Source organism: Meles meles, chromosome 5 (genome assembly GCF_922984935.1).
Source record: "Meles meles chromosome 5, mMelMel3.1 paternal haplotype, whole genome shotgun sequence".
NCBI lineage: Eukaryota > Metazoa > Chordata > Mammalia > Carnivora > Mustelidae > Meles > Meles meles.
The window spans coordinates 114,802,795-114,830,766 of record NC_060070.1 but is presented as its reverse complement, the minus strand read 5'-3'; the positions used below and the strand labels follow the sequence as shown (position 1 = coordinate 114,830,766).

Genomic DNA, 27,972 nt, shown 5'->3' with positions numbered 1-27,972 from the left:
CACCCTGGTATCTGGGCTTTGTTACCTCGAGCTGGTTTCCAGAACTTGTCTTCAAGTAAATCCCCTGGGGGAAGGGGAGCAGGGACAGTTTCTAAATAGGTCCTTACATATATGATGTCATATTTTACATCTTTTAATTTTGTGTATCCCTCGACTAATTTTTTTAGATGTAGCCAATTTTACTCCTTTTGTGTTTTAACCTCTATACTGCCTTTAAAGGTGATTAACTTACTCCTTCTGTTTGCTTGGTTTTACCTGTGAAATTTTTTTCCTTTCATACTTTTCTTCTATTATGGCCTTTATTTCTACCTGTACAGTTCCTCCTAACATTTCTTGTAAGGCTAGTTTAGAGGTGATGAACTGCCTTAAGTTTGGTCTGTCTTTATCTCTACTTCTATTCTGAATAACAGCCTTGCTGGGTAGAATATTCTTGATATAGGTTTTTTTTTCCTTTCAGCACTTTGAATATGTCATGCTGATATATTCACTGCTTTCTGGCCTGCAAAATTTCTGCAGAAAAATCAGCTGATGGCCTTGTGTGTCTTCCCTCATATTTAAGAGTTTTCTCTTGCTGCCTTTACAGTTCTCTCTTTAGCATTACTTTTTGCCATTTTAATTTTTGTGCATCTTAATGTGGGCCTTTTTGGATTTATGTTGTTATAGAGTTTCTGTGATTTCTGTGCCTGGATATCTGTTTCTTTCCCTAGGTTAGGAGTGTTTTCAGCCATTATTTCTTCAAATTAGTTTTCTGCCCCCTTCTCCCTTCTCCTTCTGGGATCCTTATAGTGCAAATTTTACTATACTTGATGTGAATTCCTTTAACATGGTCCATTTTAATTTTTATTTTTTTGCTGTTCAGCTTCATTGCTTTCCATTATGCTGTCTTCCAGATCACTGATCCATTCTGCATCCTCTAATCTGTTTTTCGTTTCCGTCAATGAATTCCTTAGCCCTGACTGTTCTATATATATATATATATATATACTCTTTTATATATATATATATATATATATATATATACATATACTCTTTGTTGATGTTCTCCCTGAGATCGTTTACTTTTCTTGAGTTCAGCGAGTATCTTTATGACCATTAGTTTCACTTCTTTATCAGACATTTTGCTTACCTTTGTTTAGTTTAGCTCTTCTACTGTGATTTTCTCTTTTTTTTTCAGTTTTTCATTATTTTTCACTTATTCTTCTGTCTCATTTTGTCTGGTGGTCTGTGTCTGTTTCTATGTATTATATAAGTTAGATTCCCAGATCTTTAAAGGAGTCGCCTTGTGTAGAAGAGGTCTTGTGGTGCCTGTAGTTTAATCCCCCCCCCCCCCCACCCCCGTGCCCGCCCTGGTCACCAGAAAGAGGAACTCCAGTGATGTTCCTTGTGTGAGCTGTGTGCACCTTACTGTTGTGGATGAGGTGCTGTTGTCTTCAGCCCAGCAGGCTGCAGTGACCTGCTTTGCCTGCTGCAGGTACACTGGTCATGGTTTATTTCTAAAGCCGTTGTGAGGGCTGAGGCCACCATGGGTTTGTTGGTAAAGGGACCAGCTGTCAACCTAGCTGTCTGCAGTTAGCCTCTCTATGTGGGTACACCACAGGGCAGAGAATGACACAGATACAGATGCACTGAAGGGCATGGCTTGCTCCCCATGCAGCCAGCTAAGAGTGTGAGCTACTAGAACTGTGGACACACTGCTGTGTAGGGTTATCTCCTCCCCTCCACAGGACAGGAATCACTTTGAAGTGGTATTGGTCCTTGCTGGGGTTACCTAGAGGGTTCGGTGGGTAGGATATGCTTCGAGGGGGTGCCTGCTCAGACAGATAGGTTGGATGGGGCAGTCTGCAGAGGAACAGGGGTGGGGCCTGATGATGTAGCAAGATCAAAGGAGTTAGTCCTGCTTCCTGCAATGTCAGGCTCTCTAGGCTGGAAGAATGGGAGGAGAAACAGTATCTGCCATCATTGTTTCTCCCAAAGAAATCTCCTGAAGATCTCTGCTTCTCTGACGCACGTTCCAAGATTGTCAATAAATTTCCTTCACATATACCCCAGGAATTTTTCAAACTGCTGTTTCTGAGCTAAGTCTTGGGCTGGCTTTCTCAGAGTCAGGCTGTCTGATTTTTCTAGCTCCTGAAGTTAGCTGGTTTTCAGAGCCAGATGTTGTGGGGATTCATCTTCCCAGTGCAGGTCCCTAGTGCTAAGGGTTCCTGGTGTGGGATCTGATCTTCTTGCTTCTCTGTGCTTATGGCGTCCCTCCCTTTTGTGGTTAGTCCTGCCAAAGATTTGATTCTTAACTCTGCCTCCATCCCTCCTACCCTTTTCCCGGTGGCCTCCTCTCTACAGTTATTATGGAACATTTGTCCTGCCAGTATTTGAGTTGTTTTCAGGGTTAGTTGCATAAATGTAACTATTATCTTGTGTCTGCAGGAGGTGAGGTCAGGATCCTCGTAGTCCGCCATTATCCCCAAATTCCCTTTCTCCATTTAGATGTATCTATTTTTTTGCTTCATGTATTTTGAAGCTGTGTGATTTGGTGCATACACCTTTACATTTTTGCTTTTTTCTTGATGAATTGACCCCCTTATTACGAAATTTTCCCTACCTCTGAAAATATGTCTTGAAAATCACTTTGTTATTAACATAGATAGTAGCTTTCATATGCTTACTAGTTGTGTGATGTATCTTTTTCTTTCCTTTCCTTTTTATTTTTTTTTTTTAAGAGTTTATTATTTGTCGGGGAAGGGAGGGAGCTCATAAGCAGGGGTGAGTGTCAGGCAGAGAGAGAAACAGGTTCCCTGCTGAGCAAAGGAGCCCCATGTGGAACTTGATCCCAGGATCCTGAGATCATGACCTGAGCCAAAGGCAGACAACTTAACTGACTGAGCCACCTAGGCATCTCTCTATCCTTTTACTTTTATCCTATCTTTGTTCTTCTCTTTAAAGCATGTCTTGTTTCTTTGTCCATTTTGCTTTTCAATAGTCTTCTCCCAAGTTAAGGGCTTAGTATGTAAATAAAATTTTATTTAAGAAGTTACTGAGTAAACAGCATCTGCAGTGTGTGTGTGTGTGTGTGTGTTTGTGTGAGAGAGTGAGCAAGTGAGAACTGGGTTTCTTAGTAAGGTTCTCTTCAAGATCCACCTATATCTGTATTTTCTTTTAAAGACTTTAAAGTAATCTCTAGACCTAGTGTGGGGCTTGAACTCACAACCCTCAGATCAAGAGTTGCATGCTCAATTGGCTGAGCCAGTCAGGTGTCCCAATTGTTATTTTTGATCGGTGTAAAGTTTGGTCATGATAACTTTGTAAACCTTTTACTGTGGACACAAAGCCTACTTACTACTCTTAGGAAAGTCCTATCAAATTTTAAAAATTTCCTTTCGTCTTCTGTTTGTTTTTATGTTTTATGCTCTTATGTTTATCTACAGGCATTTATTCTAATATGTGTGCTGTGGGTTATCTTATTTGTATGTGTCCTTGTGATATGTATAGCATTTTGTGTGCAGTACTTTTAGTGTGTATAAATGACATTGTGAAATAGATTTTTCTTTGTATTTCTCCAAGTTCCGTATTTTAAAGATCTGTGTTTATTGCTGTGTGCATCTCTAATCTGTTGTTTCTCACTGTGAAACCTTTTCTCAAATTAGAATTCTCATAAGTGTTTTTATTTACTTTATTTACTTGGGAAATTAGAACTTGCCATGAGGTACTTCACTGTATGATCACCAAAGCACTCTAATGCTTTATTAATCAATGGAAAAATGAAAACTCTAGTTCAGCTCAAAGAGACTATTTAGTCAAAGACTATACCAAAATACAACATTCCTACTTTCCTGTGAATTAAATCCCTGTAAATGTGAATCCTGCACAGAAATGAGCACTATCCAGCTCCTAGGACTCACCCCCTGGAGGATAGGTCCCTGATGCTCCTTACCCTCCTTCATTCAGGCACAGACCTTCCTTAGATGCCTTAGATTTATCTTCTTAAATTCATATCACATTTCCCCCTGATTTCAGCAGTTAAGGATTTTATAGCACTGAACCAAACCAACAGCCCAGAATAGCTATGGCCAAGAGAGCTGTTGTTAGAGATCTTTACTTTAGGCATCAATTTGAAGAGTCCCGTATACTTTTGAGACTTCTGGTCCAAGAACATGGCACATGTAAGAAACGAGAAGCTTTTGACCACAAGTTTACAAAACCCCAGCCTAAATAATAAAAATATGGCTTAAGCACTAAGCATGTAATCTCACTTTACTTGTAGAATAGTACTGGCTGCTGCAACAGGCAAAGCCTCACATCTGATAAGCTTGATAGAGTAAGAGTTTCTTGACTGGCCCTACAAAGTTTGCTGGGAGTTGGTGACTCTTGTGGGCAGAACTGGTTATTCTGACATCCAGGACTTCCATCTTGTCATTATACTAACTGTTACACATGGCTTCTTCTGAGGTCATTCTAGTAAGGGAAGAGGGTGGGTCGATTGCCCAGGCTTTTTTGTTTTTAAGAGTTGTTGCATATTTTAGGCACTACAGTTTCCAGTTTCTTGATTTTTTTAAATTTCAATTTTTTTAAATTTCAGTTTTAATTTTTAAAAAGATTTTGGGTTTGTTTTTTTTTTTTTACAGAACAAGCAGGAGAGCTGGAGGCAGAGGCAGAGGGAGAGGGAGAAGCAGGCTCCCCGCTGAGCAAGGAGTCCAAGGTGGGGCTTGAACCAGGACCCTGAGATCATGGCCTGACCCAAAGGCAGAAGGCAGATGTTACATAATGTAACACGCAATGTTACATTAGTTTCAAGTGTACGGCATAGTGATTTGATAAATCTGCATGTTTTGGTCTGCTAATCACAAATGTACCTACCATCTGCCACCATACAGTGCTATTACAATACCATTAACTGAATTCCCTATGCTGTACCTTTTATCCCTGTGACTTATTCATTCCATAATTGGAAGCTTCTTTCTCCCAATCCCCTTCACTCATTTTGCCCATCTCCCATACCCCTTCCCTATGGAAACTATCAGTTTTCTGTATTTATGGATCTGTTTCTACTTTTTGTTGTCTAGATTTCACATATAAGTGAAATCATGGTATTTGTCTTTCTCATCCTGACTTATTTCACTAAGCCCAGTTGTCTGTCCATGTTGTCACAAATGGCAAGATCTCATTCTTTTTTATTGCTAAGTAATATTCCATTATATATACCACAGCTTTTTTATCCATTCAACTATGGATGGATACTTGGGTTGTTTCCATATCTTGACTACTGTAAATCAAATTGCAGTCAACACAGGGTGTAAATATCTTTTCGAATTAGTGTTTTCATGTTCTTTGTGTAAATACCCAATAGTGGAAATACTGGATCATACAGTATTCCTATTTTTAATTTTTTTGAGGAACCTCCATACTGTTTTCCAGTGTCTGTACCAGTTTGAATTTCCCACCAACACTGCCCGAGTGTTTTCTTTTCTTTGTATCCTCACCACCACTTGTTATTTCTTGTGTTTTTAATACTAGACATTCTGATGAGTATGAAGTGATATCTCAGTGTGGTTTTCATTTGCATTTCTCCAATTATTAGTGATGTTCAGCATCTTTTCATATGTCCATTTGCCACCTGTATGTCTTCTTTGGAAAAATGTCTATTCAGGTCCGCTGTCCTTTTTTTAACTGGTTTGTTTATCCTTCTGGTGTTGCATAGTATGAGTTCTTCATATACTTTGGATATAAACCCCTTATTGAATATATAATTTGCAAATATCTTCTCCCGTTTACTAGGTTTCCTTTTTGTTCTGTTAATAGCTTCCTTGCTGTTCAAAAGCTTTTTATTTTGGTGTAGTTCCAGTAGTTTAGTTTTGCTTTTATTTCCCTTTCCTAAGGAGACATATCTAGACAAATGTCGCTAAGGCTGATGTCCAAGAGATTACTGCCTATGTTTTCTTTTGGAAGTTTTATGGCTTCTAGTCTCACATTTAGGTCTTTAATCCATTTTGAGTTTATTTTTGTGTATGGTGTTAAGAAAGTAGTCCAGTTTCATACTTTGGCATGTACCACTGACCATTTTTCCCAATACTGTTTATTGAATTGACAGAGACGCAGAGAGAGAGAATACAAACAGGGAGAGAGGGAGAGGGAGAAGCAGGCTTCCCGCCAAGCAAGGAGCCCCTTGTGGGGTTCGATTCCAGGACCCTGGGAACATGACCTGAGCAGAAGGCAGATGCTTAATGACTGAGCCACCCAGGCACCCTCATTTCTGTTCTTTAATAAAGTTTTAAAATTTCTTTCCTATGGTTCCTGCACTGCTCTCAATAAATTTATGCCTAACACTACATATTTGCTTTTGCTGTGGTAATGCTTCTTTTCATGATATTTGTTGATATATAGGAAAGCTATGGATTATCAGTCATCTCTGTTTAATTTTCTTTTGTGTGTGTATCTCTGTAAATCGCCTTCAACCTTTTATTGAAGTAATAGTAAATGTTAACTAAATATTGGGAAAGAAACCTCCAGGTAGAAGGGTCTTACATGAAACAGGGGACAAGGCAACAGGGTCGATGAGTAATAAAACAAAGAATATTTTATTACTTCCCATTTCTGTGAAAAGAGAGGTTATATCTTAATGCCTGGGAAAGAAATGTGAGTATGTGTTTTTCTCAGAACTTGTCTTAAAAGAATGCTATGTGTGGTTTGTGTGTATATGGGGTGTGTGTGTGTGTGTGTGTGTGTGTGTCCATCCTAGAACATACATCATGTTGAAACTAGATGACCAGTAACCAGCATCTTTTAAGAATATCTCAGCACTGTAAAGGCCTCCCCCAACCACCAGCACAACTTTTCTCCATGAGAATAATGGGAGATGGGTAGTTGGTTTTCATATGGAGAAATTAGACAGAAATGAAGGAATTGGAAATTTCTCACATACTTATAGTTCTGAGCAAACTAGAGCAAAAATCTTTGGGATCAGTACTCATTCAGGAAAGCAAATCGAGCATGACCAATGCCTCCATTCTTGTAGTGAATCCTGCTACCTCTTGCATAATGATGAAAAAGAAGTTGAACAATCCAATATGTGCTCCCAGTATCGCCCCTCCCCCCCCACATGAATGCATACTCATACACATAGCACTAGAGTACATACTCTGAGACCATATTAATTTTTTAATGCTTTCAAGTCCATAGTATTTATAACTTTTTTTGAAATGTGGGTTAGCTTCTTTGCATATGAGTCAGGAAAGAGCTAGGACAAAAATGAGACTAGCCATCAGATGTTGGTTAGAGCTCTAAATACCCATACTAAGAAAAGTCTACAGTTTCCTTTCACGTGCTGAATATCACTGCCACGGAGAGGAGTAACATGCTCTCTACCATTAAAGAACTCAGGACTCTTGAAACATTTTGGGGAATGTGTAGCAAAAGGATCACATTTTAAAGGAGGCACCAGCTTACAATACTGAACTGTATTGGCATGTTTGTCGTATTTTTCTGCAGACCTGACTATATGTTTGATGTTATGTGAAGCTTAACTTTTTAATATATCCAAATGAAGACTCATGGTCATTGGCATGTTCATATTTTCAGTAAACACCAAATTTTACTACAGTATATGGATCTATACAAGGGATAATAGAATAGGTGAAACTTACTTGAAATTTTTATAAGGAATATATTTTAACATTGGTGCTGGAGAGAGGATGGGCTTTTTGGGGTGGGTGGACATCCAAAGTAGTAAACCTTTTCTCCAGTCTGATGTTGTCACCATAATGTTCTACTCTTAGGCTGGGATTCTTTGCTGCAACAGTGTCCTCCTTCCTAGAAGCTTTGAGGAAAGTAGAAATTTAAATAGCTTACAGGTTTGACCATGATGTTAAGTGCACACATACAGTAAGTGGCATTTGGTTGTTATCTGTCAGTCATGTGTTTCCTCATAAATATGTTCAGGTCAAACCCCTTTAGCCAGGATACCACATGGATGACCTTGTCTTCCTCTCCTGCATTCAGTGGGGTGGATATATTGTTAGGTCATCTTATGGGTGGTGACACCAAGCTTGACCACTGGGTCGAGGCAGTGACTGCAAAATTTCTCCATTGTGAGGACATATTTTTCTTTTGTGTTTGTTAGATAAGCCACAGGTTGATACTAAAGTAGTTAAATGTCTTGTTTCTCAACTTCTACCCAAGAGTTCTAACATCCAGTGAACGTTCTTGCTTGAATTAGTACATGGTGGGTATGAAGTGGTTATTTTCTTGTTGCTCCTTTCTTTTTTCCTCTGTTAGCTAGCATCCTTCTTAAAAAGCAGCTTCACTCTCACACATACACCCCAGCTTGTAACCTTAGACTTATTGGTCCTTTTCCCCCCAGTGTTGTTTGTTTAATCTATCAGAGTCCTTCTTCGTCTTCCATCTCCTCATGCTCAAATTGTTCCCACAATGACCAGCAACACTTCAGACCTGCTTCTGTCTTCATTCCACATGTCTTTTGTTGTCTCTGAGGATATCTTTGGTTTTCTGGCACAAAATATTCTAGACTCATACATTCCTTGTGCCAGTCCTGGAATCAGCCACTATTCCAAGGAGCATGGAGAATGGTATTTACAAACTAAGATCAGGGTGCTTGATATATTTATTGCTATTGAGGTGTTGATATTTCTAGCTCTTCTAATCATGAATTCATATTAAAACCTTTTAATTATTTTGTTTTGAGTTGTATTTATGAGGTAGAATTTACTTATGATAAAATGTACTCATTTTAAGTGTAGAGTTAACTGTATTTTAGCAAACACATCCTTGTAACTATCACCTTATAACCATTTATAGGCAGTTTTCATCGTGGCCTCCAATCTGCTTTCTCTCATTATAGATCAGTTTGCCTAGTGTAGAATTTCATGTAATTGGAATAGTACCGTATGTAGCCTTCTTTTCTAGTTTCTTTCACTCAGCATTATCTTTCTGAGGTTCAGGCATGTTATGAATATCAATAGTTCACTCCTTTCTATTGCTGAGTAGTAATCTAGTGAAGGGATGTATCACAAATTGTTTATCTGTTTACAAGCTGATGTATGTTTGGGCTGTTTCCAGCTTATCGCTAATATGAATAAAGCTTCTGTGAACATTCAGGTGCAGGTTTTTATGTTGACTAGGCTTTCCTTTCCCTTGGGTAAATATCTAGAAATGGAATTGCTGGGTCATATGATAAGTATATATTTTTTAATTTTATAAGAAACTACTGCATTGGTTTCCAGAGTGGTTGTACCATTTTATCCTCCCAACAGGAATGTATAAGAGACCCAGCTACTCCACATCTTCGTCATCACTTGGTATTGTCAGTCTTTTAATTTTAGCTCTTCTGGTGGGTATATAATGGTATCCTGTGATTTTAATTGCTGGCTTTAATTTGCTGATTTTTATTTTTCATGACTGATGATAGAGAACATCTTTTCATGTGCTAATAGTTCATTTTCTTTGATGAAATGTCTGTTCAAATCTTTTGACCTGTTTTTTAATTGTTTAAGGTTAACAGTGGTTAAAGCTATTCATCCTTTAGACATTTTTGTTGAGCTATAAGAATTCTATGTATTCTGAATATAAGCTTTTTGTCAGGGATAGGTATTAGAATGTTTTCTTCCAGTCTGTGACTTGATTTAAAAAAAAAATCGCTAAGAGTATCTTCTGGGAGAGTAGAAAATTTTAATTTCAATTTCTGATTTGTTTTTAAAGTTAGCATTTTTAGGTACTACCTGAGGAATCTTTGCCTACCCTAAGACTTCAGAGATTTTCTTCCGTATTTTCTTTTGCAAGTTGTATAAATTTAGTTTTTGTACTTAGGACCATGATTCCATTTTGAGTTTTTATGAATTTGTGAGACATGGAGATTAAAGTTCTTTTCTTTTTTTTTTTTCTTTTCTTCCCTTTCCCCTTCTCTTCTCTTCCCTTCCCTCTCTCTCCCCCTCCCCTTCCCTTTCTTCCCCTCCCTTCCCTTCCCCTCCCCTTTCTTTTCCTTCCATAGATACCCAATTCTTCCAGCATTATGTGTTAAAAACTTTGTCCTTTCCCCCATTGCATTGCCTCAGCATACTACTTAAAACAAAACAAAAAAAAAATCAACCAACCATCTATGGGAAGAACTCCTTATGAATTCTGATCTCTTTCATTTATTTACCTATCTTTACACTAATATCTCATTGTCTTGATTAGAGTAGCTTTATAATAAGCAGAGCCCAAGCTAGCTCCTCCCAGATAATCATACCAGGATTCACAAATTCATATATTTTTAAGCATGTGGCATACTTAAGTTGGCCATGTGTAAGCATTTACTTAATTGGTATTAAAACTTGAAGGCCTGAAACTATAACCTAATTTATTTTCATTTATTAAGGTTTTTAATTATGTTCCTTTTTCATGTATTTCTTGTAGTTCCTATGTTTCTAATGGTGCCTTATATACATACTTTGAATATTAAATATATAGGAACATCTCTCATTTCCATACACACGACAGTGTTGCCTCCCTTTTTCTTAAAATGTATGGCCCATGTGGTGTGTTTCTGTTTTCCCACTTTGGAGATAAGAATATTTCCTGTGACAGCACCAACTAGTAATCATGGTGATTGACACTCAGCTTTTGGGGCCGTGATGGGAGAGGCGGGGACCATGGACAACAGGGGAAGGCTATGTAGTGGCCTTGCAGTGCCAGTTGCCGTGTGTAATGCTAGCCCAGCTTGCCGAATTTTCAGAGACACCAGAAATCTTTGGATTGTAACATGTCTCAATTTAAAACACAACATCTCTGTGCAGACCAAACCACACTTTGCTGCAGGACCATGTTTGGACCCGTGCTTCTCTGGTCTTCACAATACCTAAGAACACAAAAAGTGAGAGAAAAATTGACCCCCAAGCTAGAAAATAAGTCTGCATCATACCTCACAGGGGTGGATGGAAAAGGAATGATTGGCTTAGAAACTTTTAAATTATTTTTTTAAAATAATGGACTTTATTCTTGTAAAGTAACCAGTTTTGTTTATTTTTATTTTTAATTAAACTGTAGTGGATGTACATTAGTTTCAGTTGTATAGCATAGCGATTTGACAAGTATAAACATAGGGGCACCTGGGTGGCTCCGTTTGTTAAGCGTCTGCCTTCAGCTTAGGTCATGATCCCAGAGTCCTGGGGTCGAGCCCCAGGTCCAGCTCTCTACTTGGTGGGGGGAACCCGCTTTTCCCTTCCCCTCTGCCTGCCACTCCACCTGCTTGTGTGCTCTCTCTGTCTCTGTCAAACAAATAAGACCTTTAAAAAAAAGTATAAACATAAAATTCTTACCATGGTAAGCGTAGTTACCATCTGTTACCATACAGTGTTAATATGGTGTTATTGGCTATATTCCCTATGCTGTATTTTTCATCTCTGACTTTTTTTTATTTGATATTAATTAATTTTTTTTCAGCGTAACAGTATTCATTGTTTTTGCACAACACCCAGTGCTCCATGCAGTACGTGCCCTCCCCATTACCCACCACCTGTTGCCCCAACCTCCCACCCCCGCCCCTTCAAAACCCTCAGGTTGTTTTTCAGAGTCCATAGTCTCTCATGGTTCACCTCCCCTTCCAATTTCCCTCAACTTCCTTCTCCTCTCCATCTCCCCATGTCCTCCATGTCATTTGTGATGCTCCACAAATAAGTGAAACCATATGATACTTGACTCTCTCTGCTTGACTTATTTCACTCAGCACAATCACTTTCAGTCCCGTCCATGTTGCAACAAAACTCTGACTTCTAACTGGGAGTTTGTATCTGTTACTCTCCTTTTTCACCTATTTCTCCTATTTTACCCCTTGCCTTACTCCCTTCCCCTCTGGAAAGTACCATTCTTTTCTCTGTATTTATGAGTCTGTGTCTGCTTTTTATTTGGTTGATTGGTTTTTAGATTCCACACATAAGTGAAATCGTAAGGTGTTTGTCTTTTTTGGACTTTTTTCACTTAGCATATTTCCTGTTAGGTCTATCCATAATGTCACAAATGACAAGATTTCTTTCTACTCCATTGTATATACACCACATCTTCTTTATCCATTCATCTGTTGATGGGCACTTCGGTTGCTTCCGTATAATTAATGCGACAGTAAACAGAGGTGCATATATATTTTCTAATTAGTCTTTTTATTTTCTTCAAGTAAATATAGAGGTGAAATTACTGGATTTTATGGTACTTCTATTTTTAGTTTTTTGAGGAACCTCCACACTGTTTTCCACAGTGGCTGTACCAACTTAAATTCCCACTGACAGTGCACAAGGGTTCATTTTTCCCACATCCTCTTTGACACTTGTTATTTCTTGTCTTTTTGATACTAGCAATTCTGATGAGGGTGAAGTGGTATCTCCCTGTTGTTTTGATTTGCACTTCCCTGATGACAAACATCTCTTCATGTGTCTGTTTGCCATCCGTATGTCGTCTTCAGAAAAATGTCTGTTTAGGTCCTCTGCCCATTTTTAAATCAGATTGTTTGGTTTATTTTTGTGTTGAGTTGTAGGACAACTTTATATATTTTGTATATTAACAGCTTATTGGTTATATCATTTGCAAATATTGTCTCCCATTTACTAGTTTGCCTTTTCATTTTGTCCGTGGCTCCTTTTCCTGTGCAAAAGCCATTTTGCTTAATGTAGTCCCCATTGTTTATTTTTGTTTTTGATTCCCTCGCTTGGGTAGACATATCCAGAAAAATTTTGTAAGAATGATGTCCACTAGATTACTGCCTATTTTACTTTTAGCACTTTTATGGTCTCAAGTCTCACATTTAGGTCTTTAATTCATTTTGACTATTTTTATGTATGGTATAAGAAAGTGGTTTAGTTTTATTCTTTTGCGTGTAGCTGTCCAGTTATCCCAACACCATTTATTGAAGAATCTGTCTATTCCTCGGTGTATATTCTTCTTTTGTCATAGATTCATTGATCATATAAGTGTGGGTTTATTTCTGGACTCTTTATTTTAGTCGATTGATATGTGTGTCTGTTTTTGTGCTAGTACCATACTGTTTTGATTACTACACTTTTGTAGCATAGTTTAAAATATGGGATTGTGATACCTCCAACTTTGTTCTTTCTTAAGATTACTTTGGCAATTTGGCTTATCTTCTGTGGTTCCATACAAATTTTAGGATTATCTTTTCTAGTTCTGTGAAAAAATACCATTGGTATTTCAATGAGGATTGCATTGAATCTGTAGATTGCTTTGGGTAATATGGACATTTTAACAATTCTTCCAGTCCCTGAACATGGTATATCTTTCCATTTGTGTGTGTCACCTTTAGTTCAACAATATCCTTGTTTTCAGAGTACAGGTCTTTCACCTTTTTGGTTAAGTTTATTCCTAGATATTTTATTCTTTAAAAAAAAAAAAAGATTGTATGTATTTATTTGAGAGAGAGAGAGAGAGAGCAAGAAAGAGCATGAGCACAAGTGTAACGGGGTGGTGGGGGTTCAGAGTGAGAGGGAGAAACAGACTCCCTGCTGAGCAGGGAACCTGACCTGGGGCTCCATCCCAGGACCCCGAAATCATGACCTGAGCTGAAGGCAGACTTTCAACTGACTGAGCCATCCTGGCACCTGGTATTTTATTATTTTTGATGCAATTGTGGATGGTATTGTTTTCTTAATTTCTTTTTTTGCTAGTTTGTTTTTAGTATATAGAAATACAGATTTCCATCTATTGATATTTTTATTCTTCTACTCTACTGAATTCATTTATTGTAACAGTTTTTTTTTGTTTGTTTTGTTTTTTTTGATGGAGTCTTTCTGGTTTCCTATATTCATCATTTTGTCCACCAGTGGTGATGGTTTTGCTTTTTCCTTGCCAATTCAAATGCTTTTTATTTCATCTGATTGCTGTGGTTAGGACTTCTAATTCTATATTGAATAAAAGTGGTGAGAATAGGAATCCTTGTCTTGTTCCTGATCTTAGAGGAAAAGCTTTTGCCTTTTCACCCTTGAGTTTGATGATGGCTGTGGGTTTGTAATGTATGATCTTTTTTATGTTGAGGTATGTTTCTTCTATACCCATTTATTTTGTTTGTGTCATGAAGAGATGTAGAATTTTGTTGGTTTTTCTGCATCTGTATGATTTTTATTCTTCACTTTGTTAACATGGTAGGTCATGTTAATCAGTTTGCATATATTGTACCGTCTTTGCAACCTGGAATAAATCCCACTTGATTGTGGTGATTGATATTTTTAATGTATTTTTACATTTGATTTGCTAATATTTTGTCGACAACTTTTGCATCTATGTTTATCAGAGATACTGGTCTATAATTTTCTTTTTTTTGTAGTGTCTTTTTCTGGTTTTGGTATCAGAGTAATGCTGATCTCATAGAATGAATTTGGAAGCATCCCTTCCTCTTCTATTTCCTGGGATAGTTTGAGGATAGCTATTAAGTTGTCTTCAAATGTTTGGTAGCATTCACTTGTGAAGCCATCTGGTCTTGGATTTTGTTTGTTGGGAATTTTTTTATTATTATTTATTTAATTTTTTTACTAGTAATTGGTCTGTTCAGATTTTCTATTTGTTTCTGATTCTGTCAGGGAAGATTGTGTCTAGAAATTTATCCATTTCTTCTAGGTTTCTTAATTTGTTGGCATATAATTTTTTTGTGTGTAGTAGTCTTATAATTCTGTTTTTGTTTTGTGTGTGTGTTTTGAGTGTGTTTCTTTTCTTTCATTTCTGGTTTCATGTGAATATTTTTTATTCCTTGAGTCTGGTTAAAGGTTTATCAATTTTGTTTATGTTTTCAAAGAACTAGCTCTTAGTTTTATTGATCTTTTCTATTTTTTTTTCTAGTCTCTATTTATTTCTTCTCTGTAACTTATTATTTTTTCCTTCTACCAACCTTGGTGTAGTTCTTTTTCTAGCTCCTTTAGTTGTAAGTTTAGATTGTTTGAGAATTTGTTTGTTTCTTAAGACAGACCTATGTTGCTGTAAATTTTCTCTTAGAACTGCTTTTGCTGTGTTATAAAGATTTTGAACCAATGTGTTTCCATTTCAATTTGTCTCAGGTATTTTTTGTTTTTCTCTATGATTTCTTTGTTGACCCCTTTGTTGTTTAGTATCACGCTTTTTAGTGCCACATTTGTGTTCTGGTTCTTTTATTGTAATTGATTTCTGATTGGAAAAGGTGAATATAATTTCAGTCTTCTTAAATTTATTGAGACTTATTTTGTGGTTGAACATGTAGTCCATCCTATATAATGTTACTTGTGCAACTACTTATGTGGGCTGAAGGAGAGCAAAAAAATCGGTGCCAGCAGCACTTCTGTTCCTGGTGCTTTTCAAACTGTTACTTCTGTGCTGGGTCTTGTGCAGCATGATACAGTGTGCTAGCCCTTTAAAGCAGACACTTGGTTTCCCATGGCCTCTCTGGCTCTCCAGGAGTTCATTCCTGCTGACTTTCAAAGCCAGTATTGTGGTGACTTACCTTCCCAGCGCAGGTCCTCAGGTCTGGGCATTCCTGGTGTGGGCCTTGATCCCTTTGCTGCTTATGCTTGTGATGTCCCTTCTGATTGTGGGTAGCCAAGCTGGAGGTTTGGCTCCCAGCTGCATCTCTGCCCCTCCTACTCTATTCAATGTGGACTTCTCCTTAGGACTTTAGATGTGGAAGGTTGGTTCTCCCAGACTTCAGGTCATTTTCAGAGTGAGCTGCAGTATATGTAGTTGTCTTGGTTTGTCCCTGGGAAGTGGTGAGCTCAGGATCTTCTCCCATCTCTTTCTGTCCCATCTTCCCTCTTTCCAAAAAACAGAAGTTTTTGATTTATAGAAAAACTGAGGAGATACTAGAAAATTTCCTATACTTCATATTCAGTTTCCTCTTCTATTAGCATTTTACATTATTACAGTACCATGTATTACAATGAATGAACCAGTATGAACCAACGTATATTCTTTATTTAGATGTTCTTGGTTTGTACCTGATGGCCTTTTTCTGTTTTAGGATCCCATCTTAGATGCCACATTACATTGAGTTGTCATGTTTTTTGAGGTTCTTCTTGGCGGTGACAGTTTCTCAGATTTTTCTTGCTATCGATGATCTTGACAATTTTGAGGAGCACTGGTTAAGTGTATTAGAGGACTCCCCTCTATTGGAATCTGTCCAATGTTTTTCCTGAGTAGATTGTGGGATTACTGGTTTCAAGGAAGAAGACCACAGTGGTAAGTGCTATGTTCATAACATCACATCGAGGGTACAGAAAATCAACATTATTTTATGACTCAGGTTGTTCTGGTTCTGACCATTGGAACTCTTTCAGTCGGCTCTGTCTTTTTGACATATCTCCATCACTGTGGGTTTGCTTGAGGTTCTTGTTTGTTTGTTTGCTTTTCAACACTTCCTTGCTTCTTGGTAATATAAGATGCTTCATGCTCACCTTGTGTCTGTTCTGCCCACTCCTAGAATTAGCCAGTTCTCCGAGAAGCCCCGGCTCCTTTTATTGAAGAATGATATTAGAAAAGACCATAGAGGTAGCCTTTCTTGGTACATCATAAGAAAGATGCATACTATCAACATGACTTACCAATGTTGATGTTAACCTTGATCATTTGTCTCATCAGCTCTCTTTACTGTAAAGCACCTTCCCCACTCCAAACTTCCTTCCAGGATTTTCTTTTGGAAAGAAGCTACTGTGAGCAGCTCATACTTAAGGAATGCATTCCACCTCCTTGTTGGGAAGTTATCTGCATACATTTTTTGGAATGCTTCTGAATGGGAGATTTGTCTATTGTCCACTTACTCATTCAATCATTTATATATTTCAGTTTATATTAGTGCTTAGTATTTACTTTATACTTTAGGGTACAATCCAGTACTCCTTAATTTGTAGCTCACATTGTTCTAGCTTTGGCCAATTGGAGCTCTTGCAGTTGACTCCTGAGTGTTTTTATATGCTCCAATCAATGTGCAGTTTTTTTATTTGCTTTTGTTCTTGAGCACTTCCTTACTTTCTGACTGTAAAGATATCTTGGGATATGTCTTGTGTATTTTTTGCCTCAGACCTAGAATCAGCTACTTCTGCAAGTGGCTCTCGTTCCTTATATTAGAGTATGATATTAGAAACCAAGATCTGGGCACCAGATGGGCTCATTGGTACTGGAGTGTCATTATTTCTGGGCCTTGTCTGCTGATAGAGCAAGGAAATATATGTGTGATATAATCCATGTATACACATCTCTCTATCGGTATAACCACCTCAATACTCATCTGTATAACTATCTGTATACTAACCCATGTAGACACATCTCTCTATCTGTATAACCATTTCAGCTAAAAATGAGTTCATATTGATGTCTCAAGCTCTAATTTATAACCACATGGATAATTCTAGCTTTCTCTTCTGTTTATCTGTAAATTCTTACTACAACAGTGAGAAACTTGACTCCTAACAGCCACTGTCCACAATAGATTGTTTTGTTTTGTTTTGTTTCAATTAAGGAATGCAGGGGAATATCCCTGTCAGGAGCCCATGAACCTGAGTTCCTTTTCCTGGAATATTTTTGATCTTCTTGTCCACAGTAGTTCATGCTTCAGGCTTTAGACTTAGCTCATGCTGATGTCCTCAAGGAAACTTCAGCAGATCCCAGATCACGTCAGATCCTCTGCATCCTGCTCCTAGACTGTCTTCTTCCCTTACAGCCCTTATCAGCATGGAAATTAAGTAACTAATTTTGCGATTCAATGTGTCGTTGCTTTTTCTCTCCTGGAATGTTGGCTTGGTAGATGAGAACCTTGTCAGCCTTGCTCAGGGCCTCGCACAGCACTGGACACACATTATATGATGGGTGTTTAGTGAAAAAATACAGCAGGTGTGGAAGAAATGTTAGACTTGATCTTCTAACCAATGACATAGGAGATGGGTTTAGAATATAACATTAGGAACATTTCTGCTTTCTAGAATTCTTAGGTATTTTATGCACCTCAAAAGTTCATGCTGTGGGAATGGAGGTATAGGGAAATCAGGCAAAAAAAAAAAAAAATCCTAGGCAATATAAAGATAGGTGAAGGACTCTGGAATGAATAGTATTGAGCCAAGTGTCCATTAGTTGAAGGAAATTGATGCTAAAACCATTAGGGGGCAGATGCAAGAAAGAAAGCACAGATATGACATTGATTTTCAAACTTGTTCCCAAGGAATTTTATGGGTACATTCGATTACGTAATGTAGTTTCTCTGTTGGAAATATCAGATGTTTATGGACAGTGAAATTGGAGAAGGATCCTCAACTCCAGGTCATTTTTGTATTTTTTCCTTGTATTTGTCCTGTTCTTTCCTTGTGTCTTCTGTTTACTGGATCCTTTTGGATTTAGTGTGTTTTTCTTTCCCACTGCAGTGTTAAAGAAGCAGGATACAGAGCCTGCTTTGTATCCTGCTTACATTTTTTATTGTAATTCTCCTTAAAGTTGCCTATAGCATTTTAATTTTTATTTATTTATTTAAAAATTATTTTATTTTCAGCGTTCCAGGATTCATTGTTTATGCACCACACCCAGTGCTCCATGCAATACGTGCCCTCCATAATACCCACCACCAGGTTCACCCAAACCCCCACCTTCATCCCCCCCAACACCCTCAGTTTTTTTCTCAGAGTCCACAGTCCCTCATGGTTTGTCTCCCCCTCCAATTTCCCCACCTCACTTACAGCATTTTAAATTTCAGAAGATCAAGAACTTTATTCATTTCCCTTTGGAAAAAATAAGACAAGATTTCACCTTAGTGGTGTGTCTTCAAGGAAGCTGAAGGTGTTTGTTTAACTCTTTCTGCTTTACTCTAAGGACATTCTGATGATCACCTAGTGTGATCTTCTGGAGTGTTCCAGTCCCTGGATCTGGCTCTTAGCTGTTCCCCAGGGAGGGACCAAAATGTTGTAAAGCTGCAGAAAAAAAAATAGTTGGCTAAAAAACCCAAGAGCTGATTGTTGGTGAGGGTCACCAGACACAGGTGGGGGAAGTAGTTACCTGCCTCCTTTCTTTCCTGGAGAAGATGAAGATGAACAACCACCACCTGCCCTGGGATAGTTTTTCTTGTTGTTTTTGGCTTTTGGTGTTTTTAAAAGTAGTGTCCAGAGGCGCCTGGGTGGCTCAGTGGGTTAAAGCCTCTGCCTTTGGCTCAGGTCATGCTCCCAGGGTCCTGGGATCAAGCCCCGCATCAGGCTTTCTGCTCAGTGGGGAGCCTGCTTCCTCCTCCTCTCTCTCTCTGCCTGCCTCTCTGCCTACTTGTGATCTGTCTGTCTGTCACATAAATAAATAAAATCTTAAAATTAAATAAATAAATAAATAAATAAATAAAATAAAAGTAGTGTCCACAGCACAGGAGAGTGGAACCTGTCACAGGCTTGAACATACATACAACCCTGAATTCGAGACCTGCGCTGAGATCAAGACTGCTGCTTAATCGGCTGAGCCAGCTAGGTGAGCCAGTCGGGCACGCCTGCCCTTCGATAGGCATTTAGGAAGAGTGTGGAGATGTACCAGAGGTGTCTTTTGTGTTCTTATTAGCCCTTGGGGCTATAGAAATTGTCCACAATTTTGGCTGGTTAACATTGCTGTGCAAGTCCTGTCTATTTAATTGAGGTCATGGTGGGAGAAATAAATGATAAATTATTACTTTGGCATTGAATAAATGGGAAGAGAATGCTTTGGGGATCTATTTGTAATATTGTAACTCTTAGAAATATGTGAATTGCTTCCTCTTCATCTTCTATCTAGTGGTTTAGTCCTCTGTTTTAGATTGGGGCTCATACCAGGCACTTGAGGTTGTGCACATTATGTAACTATTATTTTGTGTTAATAAAGTAACAAAACTTAAATACCAAGAATATTTCAGTTATATGAAAGTGCTTTTACTTTTAATAGTAACAGTCATTGGTATCTTCCCCCCTTCTCAGAAAAGGTGGCTGCTGAGGAATTCTTAAAGAGCATAGATTGAGTGAAAAGGACACAGAACAAAGGATAGCTCCCAGGGGTGAAATAAAGAAGTTCTGTAAATAGCTGTGCTATTTTCCTTTGAAATGTCTGGCACATTCCATGTGATATAGCGGTGGGGTACCGAGGGGCCGTGTGTCTGACTCTGATGGAGCGTTCCACGCTGACTCTCAGAGCTGTGCGCATATGACAAGGGCATCTGGATCCTTCCAAGTATTAAACTATTTAAATGACAAGTTTTTTTTTTAATTTCGCATACATAATCCTGCCATATCACCTGTGTTCAGATAGTCACTCCTTCACCTTTGAACACCCAATTCTCTGAAAAAATCCGGCATAAGTAAGTGTTAGCTCTGAGCTGCTCTCAGGAATTTGGAATGTGATAAGCCAAACCTGCATTTTCTAGCAAGAAACTGGCACAGAAATGGGAAGTTTTGTTTCTTGGATTCATCTCGTTACCTAGAACCTGAGGCTCTTCTGAAGCCTGCGGGCCAAATCCTGCATGTCTTTCCTGGCCCAGCTTAAGTGAAATGCCTGCCGCAATGCAGGTTTGGCCATGTTTAATTCCCTCATGCTAGTGGTCTCGCAGTTATGGTTTATTCTCCTTAATGGTGATTTCTCCATTCCTATTTTAAAATCATTTTAAACTTCTGTTCGTTTATTGTCTGTCCTCCTCTTCTGATGGTGAGCTGGTCCCTTGGCCTGCACAGGCACACACTGCTTGCTTGTTACACGTGGTCTTCCTTTCAGTTATTCCCTGGTGCGTATCAAGAATTTTGGGGCACCTGACATATGTAGGGCACAACCTATGCATTTTCAAGAGGACACACGAGGTGGAGAAAGGGTCTGTTTCCCAGCGTTTGGCAGACTTGAAAATTTAATGCTCTGGGCAAAAGCAATTTAGGAGCTGAAAAATCATGCACATTTTAAGGAAATACCAAAAAGAACAGAGGACTATTGTTAATACCTTAAAGGTAGATATAAGGCCATTGTGTCAATTTAGGAAAAGCACGTGTATTTAGATTTTAGTTTTTTCATATCTTTGCACGTTTGATACATAAGACAGATAGAAATGTTTACACTTTCTGCAGTGTGTGAGGGAACAGGAGTTTGAGGGTAGAGTGAGTTGGGGAGAGGGTGATATTTCTGTGGAAATTTTAGTAAACTTTTTTTTGTTTGTTTGTTTTTCCCCACCTACGGAGATGACCTAGGACACAAAACATTAAACGTTAATATTGATTCAAGAATTAAATCACGTGGGTACCTGGGTGGGTCAGTGGGTTAAGCCTCTGCCTTTGGCTCAGGTCATGGTCTTAGGGTCCTGGCCCCTGGCCCTGCATCGGGCTCTCTGCTCAGCGGGGAGCCTGCTTCCTCCTCTCTCTCTCTGCCTGTGTCTCTGCCTACTTGTGATCTCTCTCTGTCAAATAAATAAAATCTAAAAAAAAAAAAATCACGAAAACATTGCTGAGGAAAATGAAAAATATACGTAAATGAAGAGCTATGTCTTATTCATGACCCGATTTTGTTAATCTGTCTGTTCTCACCAAATTGATACATAGATTTAATGCAATCCCAATAAAAATTTGCTAAAATGTTCAAAGTGCATCTGAAACTCATATGGAAAGGAAAAGGAATTAGAACAGTTAAAACAACTTTGATGAAGATGAACAGAGGATTAAAACTGCCGGACTACTAGAGTACTCTAGAGCCACAGTAAATCAGGGCAGTGTGTTAGCATCAAGATCAACAAATGGACCAGCAGATCAGAGGAGCATGTCCATAAATAAACCCACAAAGGTGCAAAGACAGTTCAGCTCTGGGACACTCACATATCCATTTACATACTGTGGTTGGAAAACAATATCCCTATGTGAAAAGGAGAAAACATAGCTTCAGGGGTGCTTGGGTGATGTAGTCAGCCTCTCATAGCATACTCACAAATTAATGCTAACTAGATTATAACCTAAATAGATCATAAACCTAAAAGCGACTACTATAATACTTGTAGAGAGGAGGAGAAAACTCTTGTGATTTTGAGTTAGGCAAAGATTCTATTTTTTTTTTTTTTAAAGATTTTATTTTAGGAGGAGAGAGAAAGAGCGCACGCTTACAATGAGAGGAGCAGAGGGAGAGGGACTTAATCTCCAGCAGAATCCATGCTGAACACAAAGCTTTGGTGTTGGAGGGGCAAAAAACGCTTTGGTGTTGAAATTGTCATTACAACAGTCCACCAAATGCAGCTGTGTAGGTTATGCCCAAGGACACCCCCCGCTGAGAGTGTGCGTGGAGCTGAAAGCAGCCTTACTCTAATGGCCAAGCCATGGGCCTGGCATACGTGTGTGCCCGAGGAAAGGGAAGCTTCTAGTTTGCACAAAGGTGTCTTGTGGGCTGCTCACGGTCCTGTTTCACATCTGTCTTAGAAGGTGGTGATCACCCCAGAGTGCTGCCCCCCATCAGCAAGCTTTGTTGTGAACATGTCTTTTCCCTTAAAGAAATCCAGTAAATCACTTTCAGCGGAGGGCTGTCTTTAACCAGAATTCCACCAGATACTACCGTGTGTGCTGGAAGAGAGAAGGAGAGCTTCTCCAGCTGCCTCATGATGCTTTTCCTCCTCTAGTTGGGCTCAGTTGTCCTTGAAAGGTGGAATGTAGGGTGTGGGGTTTTTTGTTTTTTGGTCTCTTGAGGATGCCCAGTATCCCCTCTCTATCTGGATGCCATTCGTAACACCCTCAGCCAATGTTTCTGTGTTTGTATAAATAAACAAGTCAGAGAAGAAAGGCAACTCCTGCGGCTTTTCTGAGTGAACTTTTTACTGTTACTGAGCAGTCAAGTTTCCTAAAGGGAGTCAACCCTTTCGCTTCCAAAGATGCCAAGTATGAAGATTCACCTTGGAAGCAAAGAGAAAATATTTTTGACAGTCACAACTTAGCTTCAAATAAGTGATGTCCAGATACTGACACCCACTTCCTTTCTCTCAAGCCTTGAGCCACCAGCTGACTCTGTGACAGAGGGTGGCTGATGGCGCCCAGTGGCCGGGCATCAGGCAGCAGTCTGCCAGTAGAAGGGTTCTGTCGGGACCTTCCGCTTCTGAAAATCTGTGCCGTACCTCCACCCCACACCACTACCCCATTTCTTCTACGTGGTTCACATTTCTTTCCTCCCTTCGAGTTGTTTTCCCTCAGGAAACTTAAACCACATCTCTTTCCCTTTTTATAGATGCGAACTACACGCAAAGTCTCTGTCTGGCCAGTGGGCCTGGTTGGTGGGCGACGCTATGAACGTCCGTTGGTGGAAAACGGCAAAGTCGTGGGCTGGTACACCGGCTGGAGAGCAGACAGGCCTTTTGCCATCGACATGGCAGGTGAGGAGTGTGGACGGTGACCTTTGCTCCTCCCTGATTGTTCTTCCAGGGGTCCTGTTTGTTGTAACAGTGCGCTGGGGGAAGGAAGCCTTGAAAGACCCTACGTCGTATTCTGTTCTGCAGATAAACTAAGTAAACCTTTGAAGCAGGCTTTTTGATTAATTCAAGGAGAAATGGACCTCATGGGTGCTTAGAAATGATTATTCTGTCCCATTTCAGTCAGCTGTCCATGCGGCCATCTCTTCAACAAGCGTGTGTGTGCCGGGTGCTGGGCTGTGTGTCCGGTCAGTGGTGGGAACCAGACTTGGCCCCTCCTCACTGGGGCTGCTGCTGTGCCTTCTGGTTCCCCTCTCTAGGAGTCCAGTTGGTTTCAGTATATAACATGCTTATTGATAAGTTTAATAGTGATGTGAAATTGATAAGCTAATCATTTTCATGCTCAATTGATAAATTCAGTGCTTATTGATACATTTAATAGCTGAAACATAAAATTGGGTTTCTGGTTTTTCAACCATTGCTTAACTGAGTATAACTATCTTTTAAAGTTTATATCCCATGGAGCACCTAGGTGGCTCAGTCAGTTGAGAGCCCAACACTTGATTTTGACTGAGCTCATGATCTCAGGGTTGTGAGTCCAAGCCCTACATTGGACTCCATGCTGGATGTGGAGTCTGCTTAAGATTCTCTCTCTGCCCTTCCTCCCTCTAAAAAAATGAAGTTTTGATTCTCTGACCAAACCATTGAATTGAGTAAGACCTATAGTAGTCCACAAATCCTAAAATGCTACATTATCATGAAGTGACTCCTTTTCGGTGGGTTATATAAGATGATGCCTGTGGTAACTGTGGAAGGATGCAGTTTAAAACATGAGGCTTAGAGGCAAGAAAAATCACTGACGTTTATAACCTAGAAGATGGAGGCAGAAAAGCCTCAAGATTAATCTCCTCCATCTTCAACTCTAGAACACAGCCCTATCTGTCTGTCTGTCTGTCTGTCTGTCTGTCTGTCGTCCTGTGCTTGGCCAGTCCTTTGTGTGTATTTCCCAACTGCACTCAAAATCTCTACACTCAGAATTCTGATGGGACGAAGACTGCGTTCTGAACTGGATTCATCACTTTTATTTTGACGTTCCTGTAAATTTGAGGTAGCAAGATTATGAAGACTGCGAGGAGGGAGATTTGCTGGGGCGAGTTCTGGGGCACGACGCTGTGGGAGACCTCTTGCCCTGCATTGCGGGAGGGAACAGACTAGGATATTTTTACTCAGTGTTTCACAAATATTTCCCGAGTGTCAGTTTTATGGAAATGTATTTCATGGTCTCTGACCCCAGGGATGGTTTGGCACTCTTACCCTTCCCTGGTCACCCTGCCCTGGGCTCCCCTCTCTATTTTCTGACCTCCCCCAACATAAGCCTTACCCGTTGGTCTTCAGTCCCTGCAGCCTCAGGGTTGAGTGCCGTCTCCACCAAATGCGTCACCTGAAGGCAGACAGAGGCGAGGTCAGCCATACTTGGAAGGTCCTGAGGGTTCCCAAAAGAGGCCTTTCCTCAATGAAATGGGAGTTCATCGCTCTGAAATTAAAAGGCTGTGTCTTTGGAGAATCTGGTTTCTTGCTGAGAGGAAGTATAACTCTGAGCAGAAAAGACAAAGTCTTTTGCTTCCCTAGGACTTCGTTTCCCTGTGTGTAGATGAGATAGAGCGTGAACGACCACTGAGGTCTTCTCTGGTGTGTTCTTCCTTCTCCAAGCTTCTGTCCTTGGGAAGCTCAAAGAGAAGCCAGGTCCCTAGGTCCCTGGTCCTTTTTTTTTTTTTTTTTTTTTTTAAGATTTTATTTATTCATTCATGAGAGAGAGAGAGAAAGGCAGAGGCAAAGGGAGAAGCAGGCTCCCTGCTCCACAGGGGCAGGACTCAATGTGGGACTTGATCCCAGGACCTCATGTTTTTTTTAACCTGAGTGGAAGGAAGACGCTTAACTGACTGAGCCACTCAGGTGTCCAGGTCCCTGGTTCCTAAGTGAGGAGTTGAGACTGCTAAAGCAGCCAGCTGATAGGTGTTTGGTCCTTACCTTTCCCAGAGCCTTGCTTCACCACAGGCTCTGCAGACATGTCTCCTTATACACAGAATCTCTGCCCACAACCCTGCAAGGTGGCTTCAAGGTGAGGACAGCTTGGATTAAGTCTTTCTGAATTTTATTGTAAGAACTTTTACGTAGATGATCGAGTATCCAGTAAACCCACTGAATATTTGCATTGATTCCCCCCAGAGTTTGGATCCAAATAGATATATATAAAATTCAAGAAAGGCACATGGGTTTTATGCATTAGGCCTGGCCTGTGACAAGATATTTGGTACCTCTTTACTTCGGTCTATGACATGACTGATGTTTGGCCTTTTGTGAACATTTCAGTATATTTTCAAAGCATAATATAAGGACTATCATAAAATACGAATGATTGGCCTATTTCTTAATTATCCTCATTTCAAAATAGGAATGCAATTTCTGTCTCTAAGAAAATAGGTTTTGCCGCACTAAATTATTTTCTTCACACATGCACTTGCTTTTGCAAATTAGTTTTCAGTAGATTATTAGTATTTTTGGAAGCCTTTAAGTGAGAGTGATTTGGTTAATCCGGTGATAATTCTGATTTGGAGGGAGTTTGTTCTCCTCCTAAAACTTAAAAAGTCACAGCTTTGTTTACATTTCACGCAAGATTCACGTGTTCTCTGTGGGAAGCAGGGCAAGACCTCACAGACCTTCACATACAAATGGTACTTCCCACTTCATTTTTTTTTAAATTAAACAGATTATTTATTTATTTATTTGACAGAGAGATCACAAGTAGGCAGAGAGGCAGGCAGAGAGAGGGAGAGGAGGAAGCAGAATCCCCACTGAGCAGAGAGCCTGATGCGGGGCTTGATCCCAGGACCCTGAGATCATGACCTGAGCCAAAGGCAGAGGCTTAACCCACTGAACCACCCAGGTGCCCCTCCCACTTCATTTTTAAGTTACATGTGCTCACAGTGTCTAGAAGGGGAGAGAGAAGCCGGGAGGCCAGTTTCATGCTGGCCTCTGGACAGTCGGGGCAGCTGCTCAGGAAACAGTCTATGGGAGAGAGGTGAGGACTGCGCTGGAGCCTGGGCCTCTCCTGGATTCCCACAAGCTGAGGGAGAGACTTGATGCCTCACCATCAGGGTGCATTTCCACAACGGTCTTGCTGTGGGGGTGGTGAGCCCCTTCACTGTGGGGGTGGTGAGCCCCTTCACTGGAAGCCCGTCGGGGTCTGTCCCGCCTGGATTTCTGTGAAGTTACAGCCTCTCCTGTCACTCGAAGCTGATTTGAGTATCAGACCTCGGAACTGTAATGTTTGACGCCATTCAGGGAGTTTGACTCTGTGTCCATCTTTATTTTGCCATATTGGACTTGGCAGGGGGGATCTTTGCTCTCAGATGACGAAACACTGCTCTGGAATTACCCTGTAGGCACGTGTAGGGGTGTTAATGGCCGAAGTAGAGATTGTCGCACTGGGTGAAAGCTAAAAAAACAACCCAAACTTACGAATGATGACTACTGAAACCAGGAGTTAGATAACCACCCACAGGATGGCTTGGGAGGGAGCGCAGTGGCGGCCGTCCTTGCCGGGGGAAACAGCACGCAGGCGGCTTCTGCCCTGGCTGTTGGCTACCCTGTTCTGCCGGGCAGGGAGACCCGGGAACACCTGCTGCGGGCCTGAACCTTGGGCTTTGGCTCCTACCCCTTGGGCATCTGACCAGCTAGCTCTGACTGACGCCAGCAAGGCACTCCACACAAAATGGTTAGCTCTCTTTTGAAGTCAGGCTGTCATTTTCAAGTGACAGACTGCCTTTGGCCACTTCCAGGAAGGTGTCAATAAGAACCATTGCTTGAAAGAACTGAGCTTAAAATAATCTTGAGCCTCGTGGGAGGTGTGGATTTGTTCAAATTCAGAACTTGAGATCCCTGTTTTGAATTCTCACTGTGTGTGAGGTGGCAGGCAGCTCTCTGTGCTCCTTTAATGACAGTCTTGTATGGTTCCCAGGTGAGTGCCTGGCCCAGAGTAGGGCCTCCATTCCAGTAAAAACCCAGTGGGGTGCGCCGTTGTTGAGCTCTGCCCTAACTGCCCAGAGTCAGCTCAGACCTCGCAGTTTAGCCGGCAGCCCCTCCACATGACTGCCTTTGTTCAACCAACAACAGTCTGGGGGTCCCAGGCCAACCGCACTCCTGACTAGCTGTAAATCTGTTGTTTTTCTCTCAGGTTTGACAATTTGCTAGTAGGATAGTAAACAAAACTCAGGATAATGCTCTATTTATTATTAGAGTCCTTTTACAAAAGGTGCAAATTAGGACCAGTGACATGAAGAGACCCACGGGCTGAGGTCTGGTAGAGAACGCAGAGCTGCTGTGCGGTTCCCTGTGGAATGAGGCTCTAGCCCCCTCCCAGTGCATTAATGCTTTCACAGTGTGGGAAGTTCCACGGATCCTCTGCCTCCAGAGTTTTTAGATAGTTTCATTATTAAGCACATTTGATTGACTCAGTGGCCACGCAGTGGAACTCAGTCTCCAGCTTCTATCCCCAGAGGTCGGCATGGTCCTGTGGCATGGTCCTGCGGCATGGTCCAGCATGGTCCAGCATGGCCCCACATTCCCAC

General features: G+C 40.3%; 1 protein-coding gene across 1 annotated transcript in view; it reads left to right on the top strand.

Annotated features, from left to right (window-relative positions):
* Positions 1-27,972, top strand: part of B3GAT2 (beta-1,3-glucuronyltransferase 2) — a 74,174-nt gene that overhangs the window by 24,293 nt on the left and 21,909 nt on the right. The window contains exon 2 of the mRNA XM_046004791.1: positions 23,164-23,308. Within this exon, the coding sequence (XP_045860747.1) occupies positions 23,164-23,308 (145 nt within the window). The remainder of the gene's footprint in view (positions 1-23,163; positions 23,309-27,972) is intronic.